The 14908-nt window shown below is 35.5% G+C and overlaps 3 protein-coding genes across 9 annotated transcripts; all 3 read left to right on the forward strand.

The window, feature by feature from the left end:
- Positions 1-274: 274 nt before the first annotated feature.
- Positions 275-1561, forward strand: LOC103484176 (glycine-rich protein 23). The gene is made up of 2 exons (XM_008441139.2): positions 275-480; positions 988-1561. The coding sequence occupies exons 1-2, from the start codon at positions 281-283 to the stop codon at positions 1322-1324; spliced, it is 537 nt and encodes a 178-aa protein (XP_008439361.1). The 5' UTR covers positions 275-280; the 3' UTR covers positions 1325-1561.
- Positions 1562-3568: 2007 nt separating this feature from the next.
- On the forward strand, positions 3569-12757 carry LOC103483511 (uncharacterized). 7 transcript variants are annotated; one of them, XM_051086017.1, is made up of 11 exons: positions 3569-3693; positions 4009-4101; positions 4330-4464; positions 4579-4668; positions 5544-5693; positions 6900-8473; positions 8763-9675; positions 9945-10181; positions 10836-11097; positions 11210-11279; positions 12684-12757. In XM_051086017.1, exons 1-7 carry the CDS (start codon positions 3631-3633, stop codon positions 9655-9657), a joined length of 3000 nt encoding a protein of 999 aa, XP_050941974.1. In that variant the 5' UTR covers positions 3569-3630; the 3' UTR covers positions 9658-9675; positions 9945-10181; positions 10836-11097; positions 11210-11279; positions 12684-12757. The 7 variants fall into 7 exon arrangements, with proteins under 7 accessions (XP_050941974.1, XP_050941975.1, XP_050941973.1 ...); XM_051086018.1 differs by lacking the exon at positions 10836-11097 and having other exon boundaries at positions 8763-9255; positions 9343-9675; positions 12684-12753; XM_051086016.1 differs by lacking the exon at positions 10836-11097 and having other exon boundaries at positions 12684-12753.
- Positions 11290-13317, forward strand: LOC103483510 (S-protein homolog 6). The gene has a single exon (XM_017043418.2). The coding sequence runs from the start codon at positions 12602-12604 to the stop codon at positions 13037-13039; it is 438 nt and encodes a 145-aa protein (XP_016898907.1). The 5' UTR covers positions 11290-12601; the 3' UTR covers positions 13040-13317.
- Positions 13318-14908: the final 1591 nt, after the last annotated feature.

Consider the following 14908-nt stretch of genomic DNA (forward strand, 5'->3'; position numbering starts at 1 on the left):
TATTTATCATGCATTTTTAATATATATATCTGAAATTTCAACCAACTCTCTGATCACAAAATTTAATAATTTCTATGTTTCCAAGAACTTTAATAAATAAACAATGTCACAGACCAGCGTTGCCTCTTAAATTAATTAATTAAATTACCATTTACTCCTCAACGCGCAGCCTCGCAGTTACGCCTTCAACAGTTCCTCCTCTCTCTTCTTCCCACTTTTCTCCTTATATATAATCCCCCTTCCCCTCATACGAATCCATGCAATAATTTAGAGATATACAATGGAGAAGCTTTTTGTATTGTTTTTGCTGGTGGCTATTGCGGCGGCGCGCGGCGTTCCTGGTGGAGATCAAGCGGAGTTCGTGGAGGCCGTTGAAGTGAAGGCGGTGGAGCTGCCGAGGAATGCTGGCCGTGGTGATAATGTTCGTGATGAGAAGAATTTTATCTACGGCGGAGTTGGCGGCTTCGCTGGCATGGGCGGGTAACCACACCCTAAAATAATCAGTACTTACATGCAATTCCATGCATCCATTTTCTAAAAGGAATTTTTTTTTCATAAAGATTAATTGAATTCTTAAGGGTGCACCAAAAGCTACACAATGGATGTAGTCTAAACCAAGTTTTTTTCCCTTTAAATTTACTCCAATAGTTTAATTTTTGCTTGTACATGTTTTTTTTTTTTTTTTTTTGTGGTTTTGACTTGAATTCAATTGTACTTATTGAAATATTTTGCATGATACTATAACTCTTTCAAAGTAATGTAAATATTCTTATACAAATAACAAAGTTGAGCTGCATTTTACAATTATATCAGCTTACAACAAACTATATATTTACTACATACGCTTTTCACTTTCGTAAACACATGCACTTGGATTTTGAGCTAAAAACAATCTTTCGAAAAAAAAGCTTTTTTCTTTTTAGTTTTATATTATAAATGGGGATTTGTATTTATTATAAGTTTAATCATTGTTATTTGGTTTAACAGATACGCAGGGTTGGGAGGCTTTCCCATGCTAGGGGGTTCTGCCGGGATAGGAAAATTTGGTGGAATTGGTGGGGTCGCCGGAATTGGTAGCTTGGGAGACCCCGGCGGTCTGGGAGGTGGTGCCGGCGCCGGAGGAGCTAGCGGGATTGGCGGTTTAGCCGGGCATGGACTTGGCGGAGCAGGCGGAATAGGTGGTCTAGCTGGGCACGGACTTGGTGGGGCTGGGGGTATCGGAACCGGCAGTGGCATCGGGGGCATTGGAGGATCCAACGGTGGTATCGGAGGAGATGGGGGAGCTGGCGGTGGTCCGCCAGTCAGTGGCTCTATTCGCCCATAAGGTCTTGAAAAAGAAAATGAATAGTAATGTGTTAATTATTGGTGCTTTTTGTGGTGCTGAAGCTCGTGTAGGGATTTTTGTTTTTGTGTGTTTCTAAATTATGCATGCATGCATGCACGTACTATGCTCCCGTCTTTATTAAATAAATATTAGTTTCCTTTTTCTTAATACAAGAATTTTAAATTCGAGTTTCCACGTTGAATTGTGAATTTTAAATTCTAAGAAAACTTTGAAGTATTCTCATGTCATAGCTATACGGTATCACTCTCATCCACGGACAAATTTGGTATAACTTCAAATAAGCAAATATATTTTTATACATACATACATATATATATATATATATATATATATATATATATATATATATATATATATATATATATATATATATATATATATATATATATATGAATATGGCAAATACATAAACGATACGTACGAATGCTTCAAATAATAATCTGGCTTAAATTTTGTTCGTCATAAATTAATTAATCAACTGTTATTATACTAAAACTACCAAAAGTGAATTTCCCTGCAAAATATTCAATCCCTCGATTTTATAATTGTTGTTGCATTGTTGTATATATATATGTATATATACTATTGAATGTTAAACAGATGTTTAATCATATATTTATTTATTGATGATTTTTGCATGGCCTCCACTTGTAAGATCCTGCCCTTAAATTTATTTTAACCACCACAGTTTGATCCATCCAAACTGGCATGCATGTCTCGAACCCATCGCTATCCCATTTGTCCAAATTTTGTTCAGAATGAAAACTGATAAACTAATTAATTTAAAAGTTGAGAGCCTTCCTCTCGAATACATCTTTTGAGATGTTGGATTAATTAGAACTATGGCTTTTAATCAATTATACTCTGTGAAGTCTCTGTTACCGAACTTACTAATTAGCTAGCTAGTGTAGTAATGGGTTAATTATCGTAGTGGATGAACTGTAATTAATATATGTTTACAGTGTAAATACGTATCAATTTGGGTTGATAAATTAAAATCATATGGATTTACTATAGTTTGTAAGTATCTTTGACAATTTTGATATTTACAATAAATTTCAAAAAACCAAATCAATTTCTAAACTCTGTACTTTGGACTCAACTGTTTAATCGCCCCATAGTAGACTATATATTTATTCTCTTTTGTGATATTTCTTACATATGCAAGAGTTGTGCTTTCCAAGCCTACAGATCCCTGTAAAATTGCAATCGGAGAAAACATAAGTTCAACCAGAACTTCAGCAGTGTTGAGAGAATTCTACTTTCACACAATTCACAAAACTTTATAGACAGTCGATACAGCAAAGTTTTTGATATAGCTAGCAAAAATATGAGTTAATATTTGATCATAAACCTTGATTGTTCTTTTCAAAAGTTCAATAGATGAATAGTTCAATCTTCATTCTTACAATTTATTGGTATCGTGTTAAATTGAATGGCCAAGCGGATGCCACTTAAGTAGCCAAATCAAAGGTTCCACAGCCTCCTCGTCAAGCTAGATTATCCACGAATGCCATACAAAATATCCCAATTCCCTGCTTCTAAATTATTTCTATAAATATCGACACTAACTAACATACATTCCCCGTTCCTATACCCATATCCCCATATGGCTCGATCCGGAATTTTCCTTTGTATTTCGTCTTCGACCATAGCTAGTAGTCACGAAAAGGAGTGAATAAGGAGTTGACGGCTGACTTCGGGAAGAAGAGAGTGGGAGAAGGATTAACAAAAACCTAATCTCGACCTACTCCACTTCCCTCCAATTTGGGGGTGAACATTCTCTAATTATTAAAAGCGTGTTATAACGTAAAAGAGAGTGGTTGGTTTCAAATATAACAAAATAAACCAACAAATTTATAAATATTACTCTACTTTTACCTCTATAGACATATATATAAAAGATTACGATATGTGTATATCAGTATTACAATAACATATTATTAATAAAACGAGACACAATCTCAGTAACTAATTTATGAATCCATGATTAATATCTATCTATAAATTAATATTTTAAATCCATGAACACGTCCCAGTGGATTATTTCGTGAGATTATTTAATTTCGCGACAGCATTATGAGAAATAAAGATAAACATTGTCTGGGCCGTCGGGGAGGCCCATATAAAACAACATAAGTTTGGGGTAAAAATGGAAATAAGGGAAAGTAGAAGGATTATTTAAAATACAACTCCCTCACTTCATTTTTACGCATCATAAAGGCGGGAAAGCTTCAAATACACAAACCGGGGGATTAAGCGCGCGAGAAAGAGGAAGATAAGCCATGGACGGAAGCAGGTCAAGCGCCGATTTGCAGAGCATTCTCGATGCCATTTCGTCTTCAGATGTAAGATCCATTTCAATACTTTGTATCTCACTTCGTAGTTTATTTCTTCTATTTTTTAGAAGGCGACTTTGAGTCGAATTCTAGTTTGTTAGCTAGGTTTTGGTTGCGATTATGTTTCGATTTCAACTGTTTGTTACTACTTTCAAAGTGTGGTTGAATCCTCAAGAATTTTATAGGTATACTTAATTATTTGGACATTTGCAACTTGGTTCTTCCTTTTCTTCTGGATGAATTATTTTTAGCATTCTCTTGAATATTATTGAACTTCTGCTACTTCCTTCTAGTGGCTGATTGATGTGCTATTGAGTTTTTCAGGTGGTCGAGAGTCGCATTCAGTTGCTCAAGAAACTGGAGGATTTGGATTTATCAAGTAAATCAGACTTGATTTCATTAGTCGAAAGCCTTATAGTATCCGCTCTGCGATTCTTTTCATTTTTTAAGGTTTTTTTTTGTTTTCCTCATTTTCGTTGTTCCGTATTTTTAACAGAATGTGAATACAGGTATTGAAACGTCGTTTTCCTCTCAGTTTTGCACGTATTCAGCTGCTAATTAAAGTTTTGAAGCAATTTTTTAATCTGTTTATCATTATATATTCCTCTTCTGAGCAAATGTTTGTATACCTTGACGGGGAGCTTGATATTTTGGGAAGATTTCACATGTTTGGATGTGACGCAATGCCTGTTAAACAGAACTATTTTACTTGTGGCTGTAATACGACTAGGGAAGGACTCAGCTGACTGTCTGCTTCAGTTTCTTACACTCGGAGTTAAGGTAAACATTTTTTGTTAGTTCTCTACGCACAACAGTTTTCTCACCGCTGGGAAGTAAAGTGCGAATTGGTAACCTTAAAATACTTAATACTTAATATCACGTGTTTTTTTATAGGCAAGTATCTGGTGTAGAAAGCATTTAAAGATGACGCTTATGTCAATCCAGGAGTCACAGGAAGAAGAGCATTCGAACCTGTTTTTTCAGGTGGCATATTGGTTGATGTAATCTTACTGTTTGCATAGTAGATTTGAAAGGAATGCGTACACACACATCCCTCAACGTTATTCCATCAACTTAGATGCAATTTTATTTCAGATCACTACATGTAGTCATTTTTAAATGCAAATCTGAAAAATCACGTAGTTCTAAAATTATTGATAGATATAAATATTTATAGCTTTACTCCATGTTAAGATTAATACTTTCTTTGGGACAAACATTCTCTTTATCCACAAATTATTTACCTAAAACTCTCTTCCCCTAAATTTTCTAATAGTTTTGAGACAGATCACTGTTTTAAGTTTATTCAAATTTTATTGGATGTCTCCGAAGTCTGAAGAGACATTATCTTAAGATTACTATGACTACTACTATTATTTTAAAAAAGTAATGCATATGTAAAGGGTCCCGGAATCCATTGTGTGATGTGCAATCAGTAATACTGATAGGCTGATAGGTGCCATATCCATTATTTCTTTCTTGAATAACCAGCATGAACTTATGTACCAATTATAAAACCTATAACTAGTTATGTTGATTATGTCAAAACTGTTATGTGTTAACTTTTTGGATCATAGAATATGAAGTTCCCTATACCATCACTTAGAGTTCTTGTGTGAGCCCTCACTGGGACCAATACATTTCTTCTCCTTGACACACTGTGACATTCCCATGGTGCCCTGCCTGTATTCTCGTGGCTGGGTTGTTTCTTTATGCTTTTTCCTCACAACGTTGTACTGGCATAAGTATAAATTGTTTTATTTTTGATGTTAGGGTGGGAATTATTGTTTTCTTATTATATGTTTAGAATTAGTCTCTAGTAGTAGTAGGTTTGGACTCATTTAAATTTCTTTGTGCAGCTTCTTTTGGATGCATTGAAATTTTCTGCTGCCAGTTTTTCAGCTCTTGCAAGATGTCCTCCTTCCGAAGACAAGGTGTTGATGAATACGGTTGAGAATTTTACCTTGGAGCAGTTGAATTTAATGATTGAATCAGTATCAGAAATTCAGGTACTAACAGCTTGCATGCTGTATTGATACTTGGTAAGAAGCTGAATGGTTAGCGCTCCCAGATTTTCTTTATTTCCATTTCGTTTTTAATATCAAACCCAGGTTTTTTTTCATTTTTGTTCTCAATGAAAGTTGTTTTCATAAAAAAAAAAAAAAAATCAAACTCAGGTAAAAATTGTACTTCGGAGGTCAATTTAAGAGACAATACTGTCAACATCCAGGAATTGCTGTGGTTGGGAAGAAAAAGTCTCGTACTCACCTAATCAAATCTTTTAGGCTAATGGCCGCGATACTGCTGCTTAGATAAATGATAAAACTACGAAGAGGCTAAATGTGTTATCAGCTCACCTTATCCCGTGTTGAAATCTAGGAAGATGCAGTGAGTAACTATTCTAGGATTCTTGTTTCCGTTATTTATTCTTTTCTCTGTAAATCTTTTAATCTCTTATCAAATTTGATGCTATAGAAATGGATATATTCAATGTTGGAGCAAAATGGTCCTCCTCATATTATCCTTACTATGATTAGTAATGCTTCCTGCAATACACTAGAAAAAGAATATAAACAGGGTTGTAGTTCTTATCATTACTATTTGTCATGCGTGACTAAATTATAGATTTCCAAATAAGAAAAGATCAGTTGGCATCGAGTTAAATTTCTTGGTTTTATTAGTAATTCAAGCTGCAGTATCGAGTTTACTAGCCTTTGGTTCGATTAGGTGACTTAACCAAGCCAGTTTGGAGATTCTTGCCAAACAAAGCAATTCACCTATTGTTGGATACCGAGAACAACTTAAAAGAACTCCGCGGTACATTCATTTCCTTGATTTAATTTTTGAAACTAAACCTGGACCAAGTGTTAGTGTTGGCTATCCTAATCATTCTATGGTTTCGTATTTATAAATTTCTTTTGCTCGTCATCTTTAGTCTTATGCGTCTAAAATGAAACATCAATTTTTTGAAATTTTGTTTGGTTGCATGAAGATCCTTATTCTTGACAATCTTGATATTATTTTTTTTCAAAAATACTTTCATTCTGGAGTGCAACTTTAATACTTACTCTTTCCCTCATATTTCTTAAACTTCCTTGGGTATTTTCTCTTTGCCACTGTATTGCTCGAAACAGGCGTTAATCTTCTTGCAAAATTATTTGTTATTTGTTCTTCATCTGGCATCATTACAATTGACAACTCGTTTCTTTAATCAGAGTATTCATAAGTTTGGCCCAGAAATTTTGAAAGCTGTGCAAATGGTCATTGATGCAACGATAAAATTTTCTGAGTTTCACTGTCAAGCCCTAGATTGGGAGTCCTCTGGTGAAGAATTCAATAAAACCAGCCCTTCTGTTAATCATGTCATAAACGTATACAAGTGTATAATAGAGACGTTATGTGAATTGGGCACCATTGCAGCCAAAGGTGGTGGAGGATTGGTAACCGTTCTTAATGTGTCATGGAAAGGAGTGTTTACCGTGCTTCAACAGGGAAATATGGTGGTATCATCGAAGGTGAATGTAGCAGCCATTATTCTAAATCTAGTTTCACTTGTCATCGAGCCTATGAAATATGCAGCAGCGACCTGGTCTTCTGTAATGAAAGAACCTGTCTCTGCAACTGATGCCAGACGGATATTTCTTCCAGTCAAATTTTTTCTGATTAATGCTGTGAAAATATCATGCCTTTGTCCTTGCCAAGCTTATCTAGTACGTAAGGAGATCATTTTCTGCATCCTTGTGATCTCCACATATAAAGTTTGGGTAAGCAATGAAAAGTTACTAGAAACCGTAACTGAAGCGATTACTGAACTTTTGGAGCAACCATGCTTGGACTTAGTCAAGTGTATACTAAATTCCACTGATCTAAAGCAAGACCTGAAACACGATATAATGGATTTGTTATTCACCACCGAAAGGTGTTCTTTTCCAGATGGATATCGTAGTGCTTGTTTTATGAATGATCCAACAAATGGAATTTTTAACACTAATTGTGAAGGCAGGAATGATGCCAAAATCTTATTGCTTGGTCGCATTAATTTTCTGCTTAATTTGATGAAGCATTCTTTCGATCTCAGTGATGATGCAAAACTGCTGATCACCACAAAACTCAATTGGCTTTTGGACATTTTAGTTCAAGAAGATGTATATGCATCAGTTCTTCTCCTGCAAGTTCCTTTCTCATATATCTCTGGCAAAACTACGGAGCTAAAGTGGCTGCCTCTATTATCTTGTCTTTTGCATGCATTGAAGACTTTCATGGTTGCAGTTTCTAAGAATTATGCTTGGTTGGAACTGCAGTTCTTCTTGCTTGACAATCTCTTGCATCCTCATTTTCTTTGCTGGGATATTGTTATGGAACTTTGGTGCTTTATGTTGCGCTATGCTGATGATAGCCTGGTGAATGATGTCATCTCTAAACTTTTTTCTGTAATGAAGTTGCTGGCATCATCAGAGCCAGTTCTTGTTTACAGTTCAGCTTTGAGAAAAATGGCTAGGTCTATGACTATGCTACTTACATATGGTGCACATACTAAACGTAATGAGATTTTTGAGTCTATTTTCATTCAGGACAAATCTCAGTTGTCGACTGTGATATGGGTTGCTTTGATCTTGGAAGGCTTTTCCTTAAACTTACTTTCTGAGAAGATGAAAAATATAGTTATTCAGAGTACGATTCGTGATTATTTGACCTTTATTGGAAATTTCAACGAGACTTCAATGTTAGCTTCCTCCTCTGCGACTATTGGGTTGCCGGTATTTTCTGCATCTACTATAATACAATCCATGTAAGTCATCATATTTTGCCTTGTTAAGGAGACTTGATTCCTTTTCCTACTCTCTACACTCATTAAATCCTATCTTGACTTAAAATTTTATTAATACAGGTAGTTTTGTGCTTTAGCATATTAGGAGGCGATCGTGTGATTCACTTTTCTGTTGTTTCTATTTGCCAATGGAGTTGACGTTATATATTTTTCAGACTTTCTTTATTATCGTTCTAATATGAATTTTTAGTACAGATTCTCAGTTTCTCATGTATAATTGCGTTATTTGGATGGCATGATGTCCCCACAGGAAGTTAAGCACCTCTGATATTGATGTGAGAACGTTGAAGTTCTTACTTGCGCTTCTCCGTAGCTACAAAATCTCTGGAGTTGAACAAGCAAAGGGAGTCTGTAGGAAACTAATATCTGAAACATTGGGGATCATCTCGTGCGTGGAGCACCTTTATGCAGCTAATGAAATGGAGGAAGTCATCTTGGAGCTTGAAAAGCTTTTTATCTCAGGACCAACGGCCTCAGATGCTCTGTTATATGAATGCAAATCAAGTTTGGCTCCTTTCCTGGCAGGGCTTGCACACATCAAAATGACTGAAACTGATGATAATGCAAAAAGCTGTGCTGTGTGGGAGTTATATCACATGTTATTTAAGGAGCGGCACTGGGCATTTATACATTTGGGGTTAACAGCTTTTGGATATTTTGCGGCACGTACTTCTTGTGATGAGCTGTGGAGATTTGTGCCGCAGAATGCAGCTCTTTCATACGATTTGGAATCAGGAAAACAGGTAAGTGAAGATGGATTTATGTTAGAGTTTAAAATATTTCTTGAGAAGGAAATGGCTCTCCTCACAGTAACACCGTGCTCCGAGCAGCTAGCGCTGCTTATGAAAGAAGGACTTGTGTTAAAGGATATGTTGAATTCGTCATTGAAATTATGTGGAACTGGCAACAAATGTAAGAGCATGGAGATTGATGAAGGACCATCTAGCAGGAAAAGAAAGCTTCCTGAAGGACTCAGTAAGGGAATGGAATTGCTAAAGAATGGATTAAAGGTCATGCGCCAGGGTCTCTCACTGTTGGAAGAAAACCATGTCGATTCCAGAGAACTTCACGACAAACTTCGGAGTCACTTTTCTGGCCTTGAAGATGAATTATATCGTCTGGGCAGCCAGGGTGGGGTTGACTAAGTAGTCTCGAATCCAAAGGTACACTCTCCTTATGGCATCACGTACATGCGAACGAATAGAACTGTTCATAGTTGTTAGAATACGATGGGGTTCAACATGTATTAGGTTGACGACCTTTTAGTTAAATGCATATATTTTAATCGGTTCAGCTATGCTCAGTTTGAGGTAATTTACTGTTGCACTGATACGTTCTTAAGCATGGCCTTGCAATCGTAGCTTCAAATGAAAACAACGTTATATTCTATTTTCATATTGTTAATGCCTTCTTTTTCTCCTTTCCGTTCCAGACCAAGAAATCCAGCACTATAGCCCATGGTTCGGTCCGTGCTATCCTTCAGTTGCAGAAGGAACTGGATGCCAGTTTGCATAGTGGAGCCACACTTGACATCGGTCTTTACCTATAATGACTAATGAATCTTATCGATTGGTTCGTGCTACAGTGGTGAGTCCGAGAAGTAGTTTGCCTCATAGCCTTTCTTTGGCGCCAACTAGGGGTTTAGAAATACTTTTTGCCACTCATCTTGGTAATCTTCTTTCCAAAAATTGAAGTTTTGTTCATTATTTTTAGAGAAAAAATAGTATAATTTTTTTTTCATACTATCTTCTTTTATTATTGTCATAAGAAAAACTGTTTAAGATGCACAGATCAAAATATGATATCATCGAATCTGCAATATTTATTACTGTAATACTAGAAATCTTCCCATTAGTGTTTGTTAGAAATTATTCCTCTTTTTAAAATCACTCGAACTTTCGATGATAATTATTTCTATATTGAAACCATTGATGGGATTTGGCTTTATGGTCCATTTAGGCACTAGAATTAGTATAAGATGAGTCGACTGTAGCAAAATTTCAGAGAAAGTAGAAACAAATGATAGGGTTTCTCGACCGTGTTACATTGCCAATGAACAGAAACTGAGGCGTCAATATAGTATAAAGTTTAGGCGACTGACATTATTCGAATATGGAAGAATTAGAACCGTCATTTTTACCATAGTATTATTGAACGCATATTAACGACTGATTCCACTATAGGACCATGACATACACCATTTTGTTCGCAGAGTGGATAAGGCACTATCTCTCTCTTTCTCTCTCTTCTTTTTCCTTTTTAAATTTTTATATCTAGGGTATAATATCAGATCCTCTCTTCACCTTAACTTTTCGTTACGTAGATGAAGATTTGAGTTTATCTCGGACTGTGCCATAAGTTGATTGATATCAAGTATATCGTAATGGTCGATATTGATAATTGGATAGCGATAGGAGGGGGGAGTGAAGTTGAGAGATCTAATCGGCGTTCCTACGAGGTAGAAACCTTGTTTACGAATGGGTGTAGAGGCGAGTTTTACATTGCCCAACTCTGCAAATGGTAAAAGGACAGTAGCGTTCTACGAACATTGGTCAATAACTGTCCACCTAATCCCCACTTAACCGGTATTTATCTATTTATTTCGAAAAAGAACAATCTGGAGTAAAAGTAGACTATGTAGTATGCAAAATGATATGAATGATGATTTAGACTTTTGCCTTACGCCTTTGACCGCAGCTTTCCAACTTCAAAAGGCCATTGGAGCTCTCGAGGATTTTCGAAGGAGATACTTTCTGTGGACTTACAGGTATTCTGAAGTCGTTGGGTCATTATGTTCAATGCGTGGGTATAGTCGATGTATTCTTGACCATCTTGAATATATTGTTGTCCTGGGATCCAAAGGATAGCAATGAAGTAATATATTCTTATGGTAGGGATCTTAAATAAAAGGACTTTTCTTTCCCTTTATTTAAATGATATAAAAAGGAATAGTTGAAATTATAATTTGGGAAATAATTCACTACTATGGTCTTTTTTTTAGTTTTTGATATATAAAACTAATTTTGTTAGCTAATATAACATAACAACCATGTCTGAATTTTTCTGGTTTCTGAATTATAAAACTTTGTTAGCTAACATAACAAGTATATCTAAATTTTTATGTATTTTGAAAATGAGTTATTTTAATTTTTTTTTTTATAATAATTATCATTATGTTTATGTGTGTTCCAATCTCGGGAACAATTGTTTGACTCTAGTACATTTGATAAGAAAACAAATAAGACGTTGAAATATAGGTAGAAGTTATCCGGACCTGAATTCACCCCTTCTTTGTTATCTTCATGGCCTTTTCTTTACTAGTGTGCCTATCCCACACTGATAATTTAGTTTAAAATTTTCAGTGACTTGAATTTTAAAAACTATTTCAATTGCAGTTTACAGGATGATCAGAAAGAAAATCGTTACCGAAGAGCTTCTAACCAATTATATTTAACTTTGTTAATTCGAAGTGTTTACAGGAGCACTAACGCTTTCTGATGATTACAGGGCATTTGTTTTAATATGAGTTTTTATTGTAAAGTACTTTCGGGACTATTGGCGTCGCTATTATACAGAGCTTTCACATCGCATATTTTAAGTCCACGGTGTGATAATTAATTACACTGCCATTTTCTTCAGGGGCTAACTTTGAACATGTCATTAAGATTTTCATCATTTTCCTAAAGAAAGTTCTGAAAAATCACGCGCCGCGTCTTTGCTAGTGGGTGTGCATCTACATTTTTCTCTTCCAGATGTTCAATATATAGAACATGTGTCAAATTCATGGAGGAGCATATAATCCTCCCTTGATATGTTCTACGAGAATATCTAGAAAGGAAAAGACATACATACGGTTCTTCTACCTAAGTTTTCACAACCATTTTTCTTAGTACCGTCTACTACATATTTAACACAAAAGAAATGAATAGTGAAAGTGCATTTCACTGAACTAGTACGTTCTCATCATTGAGAACGTAAATAGTCTAGAATTACCGCTCTTAGAAAAAAGAAGCTAAGAAGCTAGCTTCGAGACCATATAAAGCAACACTGCCATCATTTGCACCAGAAAATTTGAGTTTCCATTCTTTCATGATCATGAAGATTCTCGTTAGCATTCTGATGCTCATTTTCTTCCCATTCTTCACTGTTTTCGTGTCATTGTTACCTGCAGAGCAACTGTTTGGCATAGAATACGAAGTCCGTGTGATCAATGGCTTCACAAACAACTCCTCACTTCCTCTAGTGATATGGTGCGCTTCCAAAGATGGTGATATTGGCGGGCGTGCACTCCAGGAGCATGATGATTTCAGTTGGCCTGTCAAGACCAACTTCTGGATTACTACAACAACCTCTCAATTCTCATGCACTGTCAAATTGGACCGTACAAGGAAGAGTTTTGATGCATTCAAGGTACCAAGAGATATCTATCGCTGTAGTGCTCTCAGGAAATGCTCATGGCTGGTTATGGAAGATGGGTTTTATTTCAGTGATGATGAAGTAAACTGGAAGAAGGATTTCTCATGGTAAAGCACCAGACCAGCTAAGTTCTCTCTACTCTACTCTACTCTACTCTACTCTGTTCTACTTCTACTTCTCTACTAGTTTTGCTTTTACTGTCTTGATCTTGGCCTTTCCGAAGTTAGATTCTATAGTGTAGTTCAGGAAAGGAAGGCTATTTTGAATCATAAATGAGTTTAGCGAAGGAATTTGAATTCCCCGGTTATCTACCTAGTAAAAATCGCCTTTTGTTTTTGTACCGTGTACCTCTTGAATTAATTAATAATAAATCTCTTTTTTTAGGCGAATGATAATTTACGTTTGTTTAGTAATCCTGTGGCATATAATGATTAGTAATAATTGCCTTTTGTGGTATTTGGTACGTAAAATCAGGCGTTCATTAGACTCGGGTTCTCTTCTTTCTGAATGCTCTCGATCTTACCGTCTAAGTTTTCCCTTTTCCTGTTTTTTGTTTTTGTTTTTGTAACTGCAAGTTTATTTTTCTCTGTAGACGTGAGATTGAAAGGGCTTGTGTTTATGTAGTTTATTAAGCATTGATTTGTTCTCTCAAATCGCCCTTCCACAATTAGGAATGTTAGGTGAGAATGTCTAACGTGAGGATTTTGAGAGACCATTTGGAGAGAAGAACCGAAAGAGAAGTTGAGACAGAGGAAACAGAGGTAGAATGTATAATGAGAAGAAACAACTCAAGTCTCAGAATCAGCAAGCTTCTTAGATGGCCTTAGCCTAGTTTAAATTCACTCCTAAATCTATCCGATTTTCAATACTTGAGGAATAAAACAGTAGTTATCGTACCATTTCATCTTAAAACAGTAGTACAAGTCCCATAATCTTGATAAGCTCACTCTTCAGACCCAGCTAAACTTGTAGAACAACGTTTGAGGACAAAAGGATTGTTAGGATGCAGGAAGAACTAGGTTAGAAAGGAGGTTTGATGAGAACAGAACTACTAAAGTCAGGTGCAAAGAGAACTAGAGAATAGATAGCCATAAAGATTCTCCCAAAACCAAACAGTAATCTCTTTGTGCCCAAATTTAGTAGTGGCAATTCCATAACATAGCAAAGTTTTTTGGTGCAATCAATGTGTTGGAAAATGGTTAATAACAATAATAATTAAGACCGTGACTAACACAATGTTTAGTTGAAGTTAAGATAATATTATCAGAAATGTGGTGTTGTATAATGCATGTAATGAGAAGGTTGTAGGCTAAAATTGAAACATCCACAACCACAACAGTGGATTGTTTGGGTTTTTGCAATTCCTCTCCGTTGGCCCCGCCCATGGGTTTGTTCTCATTAAATCTGGTATTTGTAGATTCGTTTGTAGGCAGGCGAGGATTGTGAATGATATATATTTGTGTATATATATATCTTTTCGTTGAAAAGACGGAACATATGTAGCAAAATTGGGAAATTGAATTTTGATGCAGGGCCCCGAGTCTACGCTAAAAAAGATTTAGCCTGACATGATGTAGAGATTCCTCCGTTTTCACATGCGCTTCCTTGATTTGTTGGTATGTACTGCAACATCCTTTGCACACATAAATTGTTACCCAATTTCGAGACACATCTATTTCAATTCTTTTTTTCTAAAAAAATAAAAACGAAAACATCTTTTTTCCCTATAAAAAACTGTTGTGTCAAATAGTTTGATGAGTTTGGAAAGTATCTATGTCTTTAAACTCCAACCTTGTGTTCATAAAATTCTTAATTTTTTTTTTTGAAAATTTTTAGAGTATTTTTAGATACAAACTCAAATGTAAATCTTGAAATCTAACAACTTATTAAAACAAAACTCTAATCTTAAATTTAATTGTAACATTTTGAAATATAAACATTAAATTAAAATTAGTAATTTAGTTTTAAGCTTAAAGAGAA

The sequence above is a fragment of the Cucumis melo genome, chromosome 6, assembly GCF_025177605.1.
Source record: "Cucumis melo cultivar AY chromosome 6, USDA_Cmelo_AY_1.0, whole genome shotgun sequence".
Classification (NCBI taxonomy): Eukaryota; Viridiplantae; Streptophyta; class Magnoliopsida; order Cucurbitales; family Cucurbitaceae; genus Cucumis; species Cucumis melo.

Bases quoted from the DNA above. Each gene is read 5' to 3' on its own strand.
- LOC103483510 (XM_017043418.2), top strand. From the start codon at position 12,602: ATGATCATGAAGATTCTCGTTAGCATTCTGATGCTCATTTTCTTCCCA.
- LOC103484176 (XM_008441139.2), top strand. From the start codon at position 281: ATGGAGAAGCTTTTTGTATTGTTTTTGCTGGTGGCTATTGCGGCGGCG. The intron at 481-987 runs GTAACCACACCC...TTGGTTTAACAG, and splicing joins GGCTTCGCTGGCATGGGCGG to ATACGCAGGGTTGGGAGGCT.
- LOC103483511 (XM_051086017.1), top strand. From the start codon at position 3,631: ATGGACGGAAGCAGGTCAAGCGCCGATTTGCAGAGCATTCTCGATGCC. The intron at 5,694-6,899 runs GTACTAACAGCT...TTCTTTAATCAG, and splicing joins AATCAGTATCAGAAATTCAG to AGTATTCATAAGTTTGGCCC. The intron at 8,474-8,762 runs GTAAGTCATCAT...ATGTCCCCACAG, and splicing joins TCTACTATAATACAATCCAT to GAAGTTAAGCACCTCTGATA.